We start from the raw sequence: 7,875 nt of genomic DNA, 5'->3' as shown, positions 1-7,875 counted from the left end.
CTGGGTTCAAGCGATTCTCCTGCCTCAGCCTCCCAAGTAGCTGGGATTATAAGCATGCACTACCATGCCCAGCTAATTTTGTATTTTTAGTAGAGACGGGTTTCTCCATGTTGGTCAGTCTGGTCTCAAACTCCCAACCTCAGGTGATCCACCCTCCTCAGCCTCCCAAAGTGCTGGGATTACAGGCATGAGTCATCGCGCCTGGCCTCCCTTCCCTTTTTATGAGACAGGGTCTTGCTCTGTTGTCGCCCAGGCTGAAGTGCAGTGGCGCAATCTCAGCTCACTGTAGCCTTGATCTCCTGGGCTCAAGCGATCCTCCCATCTCAGCCTCCAGAGCAACTGAGATCACAGGTACATGCCACCATGCCTGGCTAACTTTTTAATTTGTTGTAGAAATGGGTCTTGCTATGTTGCCCAGGCCTCAAGCAATCCTCCTGCTTCAGCCTCCTAAAGCATTGGGATTACAGGTGTGAGCCACTGAACCCGGCCAGATCTTCTGATTTTTCAAGAGACGATGGAAATCCAGATTTTCCAGTGAGATCTCTCCACGTGTTAATGTTCATGGCACGTTCCCATGAGCTCTTCAAGGCTAGATGATACTGTTGTGAAACCCAAAAAGCCAGTTTTTAGCTCCCAATGCGTAGTCAGCCAAACACTGACACATCAGTGCTTAGAAGCTGAGAAAAGGTTTCTTTAATTTAGCCAAAGCGAGGGGAGGGATGAGGGAAACTCTCAAATCTAAGCTGACTTTGAGCATTACTGGGGGCTTTTATGAGTAAAGTAGGTGTGCAGGTATGACATCCCGATCATCAAAGCTGTTGTGCCCCTCGGCTCATCAAATTTCTTTTTTCTGTTTTGGTTTTTTTTGAGACTGAGTCCTGCTCTTGTCGCCCAGGCTGGAGTGCAGTGGCGTGATCTCAGCTTACCGCAACCTCCGCCTCCCAGGTTCAAGCGATTCTTCTGCCTCAGCCTCCCGAGTAGCTGGGACTATGGCACCCGCCACCACACCCAGCTAATTTTTGTATTTTTAGTAGAGACGGGGTTTCACCATGTTGGCCAGGCTGGTCTTGAACTCCTGACCTTGTGATCCACCCGCCTCGGCCTCCCAAAGTGCTGGAATTACAGGCGTGAGCCACTGTACCTGGCCTCGGCTCATTAAATTTCTGCATGTCATCAAGGAGGTCTGTGAGACCTAAGGATCACTGTTCTTTGAAAGACAAGTTCATTTATCTTGCAGACCGCCCCCAGGAGGTGAGGATATAAGTTAATCAATTATTAGTGAATTAATGGTTACCTGCTACTGAAATGACCAAATGCAACTAATCATGCATGGAGGAAGGAAAAGACAAAGAGAAAAGAAAAGAATTAAAATGAACGTCTTAAATTTTTTATAACACAGGCTCAGTTATTGCACTGCACATGTAGGGGCAAATTTGACCCATCAGACACAGGTGTGGGGTCTCTGCCCTAGGAGTGTGCTTACTCTGTTCCACATCCTGTTTCCTGGATGCGTAGTTCTGAGCAGCCTTAAATTTGGGGTGAGTGATGCAGCTTCAGACCCCGCTGTCTGAAGCGAGTGGTTCAGCCTGGGGGAAAGCTGAGGCTGGCTGCACACAGACCCACCCCACTAAAGGAATGCCGTGCTTGGATGGCTCCAATACTGAATGAAGCCAGGAAAACAACACAAGGTTGTCAAAGCCGAAAAGCACATGAACTAAACTGGTAAAATACACTTAGAGGTGGTGGGAGTACAACCTTGCATCATTCAGAAAGCACACATCCGGCAATGAGAATGAAAGAAGTATAGATCACAATTCCCAAGGACGTTTAGTATGGTCAAGGCCTTTCAGAGAGGATTTCAGGTGAGCAAAAGTGATTCAAAGTGGAGAACAGCAGGTCTAGGCTGGGTGCAGCAGTTCCCGCCTGTAAGCCCTGCACTTTGGGAGGCTGAGGTCGGAGGATCACTTGAGCCCAGGAGTTTGAGACCAGCTTGGGTAACATGGCAAGACCCTATCTCTACAACAAATTTTAAAAACTAGCTAGGTGTGGTGGCACATGCCTGTAGTCCCAGTTACTCAGGGGACTGAGGTGAGAGGATTGCTTGAGCCCAGGAGGTCGAGGCTGCAGTGAGCTAAGACTGTGCCACTGCACTCCAGCCTGGGTGACAGAGCAAGACCCTGTCTCTAAAGAAAAAGAAGAGACCCGGCATGGTGGCTTACACCTGTAATCCCAGGGCTTTGGGAGGCCAAGGCAGAAGGATCACTGAGGTCAGGACTTCAAAACCAGCTGGGCCAACATGGTAAAACCCCATCTCTTCTAAAAATACAAAAAATTAGCTGGGCATGGTGGTGGTGCCTGTAATCCCAGCTACTTGGGAGGCTGAGGCAGGGGGATCACTTGAATTGGGGAGGCGGAGGTTGCAGCAAGCTGAGATCTCGCCACTGCACTCCAGCCTGGGTGACACAGGGAGATTTCATCCCCCACCCCCCAAAAAAACAAAGCAGGACTGGAGAGAGGTGGAATGATGTGGCAAGGGGTTCCTGAGGGGTGACCTGGGATGGGACATCTAAAGCCAGGTGTACACTCACGTCCTTAGTCCCCCAGGCTCCAGGATGGGCTCTGTTCTTTTGCAGAAAGGCCTTTTCCACCTCATATCCAGCTCCCTCCAGAAATTCAAGAATCCCAGGAAATCACTCTGACCTGCTTGCTGAATTTCTCCTGCCATGGGTATCAGATCCGATTGCAGTGGTTCCTGGAGGGGGATTCAATGGCACAGGCTGTTGTCACCCCAACCTCCGTGGTCCCTGAGTCTGTCTTTACCTGGAGCAAGGTCCCTGAGTCTCTCTTCACCCGGAGCGAGCTCAAGTTCAAGGCGCAGTGGAGTCACCACGGGAAGAATGTGACCTGCCAGCTCCGAGATGCGGAAGGGAAGGTCCTCTCCGAAGACACAGTGCAGCTGAATGTGAAGCGTGAGTCTCCCCGACGCTCCTATGGGAAGGGCCAGGTCTTTGGCATCTTCTACCCAGCCCCCGCAGGGGGCATGCACCCAAGGCACTGGGAAGCCTGCACAGACAGGGGCGTCCTCGAGCCCCGGTCACACTGACCTCCCTCTGGCACCACCCATCTTGTCAGCCCTGGGGTTTTGGGAAATCCATTCCTTTTAGCCTAACAGAATAAAACGGTCCATCCTTGGCCAGGCGTGGTGTCTCACACCTGTAATCCTAGCACTTTGGGAGGCAGAGGCAGGTGGATCATGAGGTCAGGAGATTGAGACCATCCTGGCTAACACGGTGAAACCCCATCTCTACTAAAAATGCAAAAAATCGGCAAGGCGTGATGGCGTGTGCCTGTAGTCTCAGCTACTCGGGAGGCTGAGGCAGGAGAATCACTTGAACCCAGGAGGCAGAGGTTGCAGTGACCCGAGATCTCACCAGTCACTGCACTCCAGCCTGGGCGACAGGGCCAGACTCCATCTCAAAAAAACAAAACAAAACAAAAAAAAAAACGGTCCATCCTCAAGCAGAGACATGATTTGGGGATTATCTGGTTAGGTCTCTTTGTTTCCCTCTTGGGGGGGATTTTTTATTTTGTGCCTCATTCATTCAATAAACATGTATCACAAACCTGCTAGGTTCCAGGCCTTGTTAGGGCTGCCAGCTGTGGGGGGGTGGGCACAGGGCAGGAGGCAGGGTGCAGCAGTGAGCAAAGCTCTTGCCCCACACGGAGCTGGAGCCGGCACTGCAGTGAAAGAGACGGACAACAAATGGATTAACAAAGAAATACAGAGCACGAGCCAAGACATTAGAATATGGAGCAAAGCAATGTTAACAAAGAAAGATACAACACTGTTGTAGGAAGATGTGCGTATCAGGAAAAAAATAAGGCCAGGAGAGGGGAGTGATGGAGAGAGATCTCTTTAAGAAGGTGAGCACTTAAGCTGATTGGAACAGAGGGAGGGGCTGAGGCTAGCGAATATTTTCTTTCGAGAGGAGGACTTCAGGGGAAGAGAAGAGCATGTTCAAAGGCTGGAGGCAGGAGCTGGGAGTGGGAGGATCTCAGAGGCTGAGGGTCACATGGCAGGACAGGAGGCAGGAGATGGAGCGGGACTCTGGATCCCAAGGGCTGCAGTGAGGGTCTGGGATTCTGTGCAACACGTGGAACCCACTTGTGGCTTCCCGCAGGACTGACGAGGTCTGGTGCATGGTGTGAGGAACCCTGCATGCTGCTGGTGGAGACCAGCAGGCAGAGGAAGTGGGAGGGGGAAGCTGAAAGCCAAGTTAGGAGGCCATGACCAGACCGTGACCTGGGTCACCGCTTTGTCAGAATAAAAGTCCTTTCCCCACCTTCTGCCCTCTGAGAATTCCCCGCTCCCTCCCTGACTGTCCCTCTGCTTCTCCAGACAGACCACAATTGAAGATCAAGATCACTCCCAGTGAACTCACGGTGAGGGAGGGGGACTCTGTGACCATGACCTGCGAGGTCAGCAGCAGCAACCCGGACTACAGGACTGTATCCTGGCGCAAGGATGGGGCCCTGTTGGAGGGACAGAACACACTCAGGCTAGCGCTGCCGGCAGTGACCAAGCACCAGAATGGGACGTACTGCTGTCAGGCCACCAATGACGTGGGCACAGGAATGTCAGACCCAGTGGTCCTACAAGTGCAGTGTGAGCCCCTCGGAGCTGGGGGTGGGCCAGGCAGGGAGTTGGCAGGAGAGGACCCGGAGAGGGGAGCCTCAGGGACTCTCGGAGCCGTATGCTCAGGCTGAGGGGGTGCTCTCCTCACCTCCCCACTCGCCTCTGCCCCCTCTTCCAGATGCCCCAGAACCTTCCAGCGTTCAGATCTCCCCGTCACCGGCTGTGGAGGGAAATGAAGTCAAGTTTCTTTGCACATCACAGGCCAATCCTCCTCCAACAAATTACACGTGGTACCACAATGGGAAAGAAGTGCAGGGAAGGACAGAGGGGACATTCTGCATCACCAAGGCCCTCCCCTGGCACGCTGGGACTTATTCCTGCGTGGCGGAAAACATTCTTGGTGCTGGACAGAGGGGCCCGGGAGCTGAGCTGGACGTCCACTGTGAGTAGCCATGCAGCGTCTGGTTCTAGGGAGAGACGATGGACACAGGGAGGGGGAAGGCAGATGGGGTGCAGGCATTCCCGGGTCCTACAGTCAAGAGTAAGGAGCAGCCAGGGTCTCCTGACATGTCAGCTTCTCAGGGTAGGGGCTTTGTTGCTGTTCACAGCTGCGTTCCCAGCTCCCAGCATAGGGCCCGGCTCACGGAAGGTGCTCAATAGATGCTTATTGAATGAATGAGGCCAGGCACGGTGGCTCACACCTGCAATCCCAGCTCTTTGGGAGTCGAAGGCAGGAGGGTCGCTTGAGCGCAGGAGTTTGAGACCAGCCTGGGTCACACAGAGTGAGATACCATCTCTACAAAAAATGCAAAAATTAGCTGGGCGTGGTGGTGCGCGCCTGTGCTCCCAGCTACTGGGTGCGCCAAGGTGGGAGAATTGCTTGAGCCCAGGAGGGTGAGGCTGCAGTAAGCTATGTTCCTGCTACTGCACTCCAGCCTGGGTGACAGAGCAAGACCCGGGTCTCAAACAAAAAAGAAAAGAAAATGCTGGGGCTGGGATTATAGATGAGGGCCAGGCACGGTGGCGCGGTGGCTCACACCTGCAATCCCAGCACTTTGGGAGGCTGAGGTGGGTGGATCACTTGAGGCCAAGAGTTTGAGACCAGCTTGGGCAACATGGTAAAACCTCATCTCTACAAAAAAATTAGCCTCTCATGGTCGTGCATGCCTGTAGTCTCAGCTACACAGGAGGGTAAGGTGGGAGGATCATCTGAGGCGGGGTGGTCAAGGCTGCAGTGAGCCAGTGATCACACCGCTGCTCTACAGCCTGGTGACTAAGTGAGACCGTCTCAAAAAAAAGAATGAATTGGCTAGCTATGGTGGCTCATGCCTGTAATCCCAGGCAACTTTGGGAGGCCGAGGTGGGTGGATCACTTGAGGTCAGGAGTTAGAGACAAGCCTGGCCAAAATGGTTTGAGCTATTCTCCTGCCTCAGCCTCCTGAGTAGTGAGAACTACAGATATGCACCACTATGCATAGCCAATTTTTAAAATTTTTAGTAGAGACAGGTTTTGCTGTGTTGGCCAGGCTGGTCTCGAACTCCTGACCTCAGGTGATCCACCCTCCTTGGCCTCCCAAAGTGCTGGGATTACAGGCATGATCCACCATGCCCGGCCTCAGGACCCCATTTGACAGATGCGTAAACTGAGACCTGCAGCTCATGCCGGTGCACCTCTCAGCAGCCATCTGGCCCAGGTGCTGTGCTCTGGACCCCTGCACCAAACCACAGCCAGGCCAGAGAGCCAGGGCAGGGTTTCTGTCCTCGAGCAGATGCAGAAAGGAAGCACAAGCTTCTTTTCAACTACTTTAGGACCTGTGTGGATGCCTGGGACAGGTAGCGGGAGAAGAGGAAGCAAGAGGGAAGGGACACTAAGGACAACTGGCTTTTCTTTACTCACCTCTCCAGTTTTCTTTCAGATCCTCCCAAGGAGGTGACCACAGTGATTCAAAACCCCACGGCGATTCGAGAAGGAGATACGGTGACCCTTTCCTGTAACTACAATTCCAGTAACCCCGGCGTTACCTGGTATGAATGGAAAACCGGTAGCACCCAGGAGTCGTCATCGTCTGGGGTGCTGAAGATCCAAAACATTGCCTGGAACAACAACGTCGTCAGCTGCGCAGCTTGTAACCACTGGTGCTCGTGGGCTTCCCAGGTCACCCTGAATGTCCAGTGTGAGTCCCCGGGCTGGGCAGGGGGATCTGGGAGGTAGCCTGGCTGGGACATGGGGATGGAAGGTGACGAGGCTGGAGCCTGGGCCAGTGTCTTCGACAAAATTGAGGGGTAGGAGCCTGGCCTCGGGGCCAAGGGGAGGGGAGGCCTGGGGACAGCAAGAGGGACAGGGAACGGTGAGGTCAGCTTGGGACCCTTGCCCTCCAGATGCCCCCCGAGGCGTGTGGGTCCGGAGAGTCAAGCCCCCTTCCGAGATTTACTCTGGGAACTCAGTCAGCCTCCAATGTGGCTTCACAAGCAGCCACCCCAAAGAAGTTCAGTTCTTCTGGAAGAAAAATGGCAAACTTCTGGGGGAAGAAAGTGAGCTGAACTTTGACTCCATCTCCCCAGAAGACACCGGGAGTTACAGCTGCTGGGTGAAGAACTCCATCGGACAGACAGCATCCGAGCCCTGCACGCTCCAAGTGCTGTGTGAGTGGGGGCCGGAGGTTGGGAGTGGAGCAGAGAGGGGACTGGCGACCTGCCTGGTGGTAACCTCCCACTTTTCCCCCACCCGCTATGCAGATGCACCCCGGAGGCTGCGTGTGTCCATGAGCCCAGGGAACCGAGTGATGGAGGGGAGGAGGGCAGCCCTGACCTGTGAGAGCGATGCCAACCCTCCCGTCTCCTACTACACCTGGTTTGACCGGAATAACCGAACCTTCCACTACCCGGGCCAGACGCTGAGATTGGAGCCAGTGGAGGTCGAGCACTCGGGTGCTTACTGGTGCCGGGGGACCAACAGTGTGGGCGAGGGCTACTCGCCCCTCAGCACCCTCACTGTCTACTGTAAGGCCTCTTCCTGCTCTTGTTCTTGGTGGTGGTGGTTCTTCTTTCTTCTTCTTCCCCGCCCCCCTTCTCCTCCTCCTCCTCCTTCTTCTTTCTTCTGTCTTCTTTCCTCTTCTCTTCTTTTTTTCTTCTTCCTCTTCTTCTTCTTCCTTCTCCTTCTTCTCTTTCTCCTCCTCCTCCTTCTCTTCTTTTTTCTTCTTCTTCTCCTCTTCTTCTTTCTTTTTTCTGCTGCTGCTGCT

General features: G+C 53.6%; 1 protein-coding gene across 6 annotated transcripts in view; it reads left to right on the top strand.

The window, feature by feature from the left end:
* CD22 (CD22 molecule) overlaps positions 1 to 7,875 on the top strand; it is an 18,809-nt gene that overhangs the window by 6,017 nt on the left and 4,917 nt on the right. For 5 of the 6 annotated variants that reach the window (XM_017504135.2, XM_017504133.2, XM_037729831.1 and 2 more), the window contains 6 exons: positions 2,634 to 2,969; positions 4,400 to 4,666; positions 4,815 to 5,078; positions 6,553 to 6,810; positions 7,016 to 7,279; positions 7,373 to 7,636. In XM_017504135.2, coding sequence (XP_017359624.1) covers positions 2,634 to 2,969; positions 4,400 to 4,666; positions 4,815 to 5,078; positions 6,553 to 6,810; positions 7,016 to 7,279; positions 7,373 to 7,636 — 1,653 coding nt within the window. The remainder of the gene's footprint in view (positions 1 to 2,633; positions 2,970 to 4,399; positions 4,667 to 4,814; positions 5,079 to 6,552; positions 6,811 to 7,015; positions 7,280 to 7,372; positions 7,637 to 7,875) is intronic. The other variant, XM_037729832.1, reaches the window with a different exon arrangement.

Source organism: Cebus imitator, unplaced genomic scaffold, assembly GCF_001604975.1.
Source record: "Cebus imitator isolate Cc_AM_T3 unplaced genomic scaffold, Cebus_imitator-1.0 Scaffold318, whole genome shotgun sequence".
NCBI classification, from domain to species: domain Eukaryota; kingdom Metazoa; phylum Chordata; class Mammalia; order Primates; family Cebidae; genus Cebus; species Cebus imitator.
Note: the sequence above shows the minus strand (reverse complement) of the source record. Positions and strands in the feature narration are given on the sequence as shown.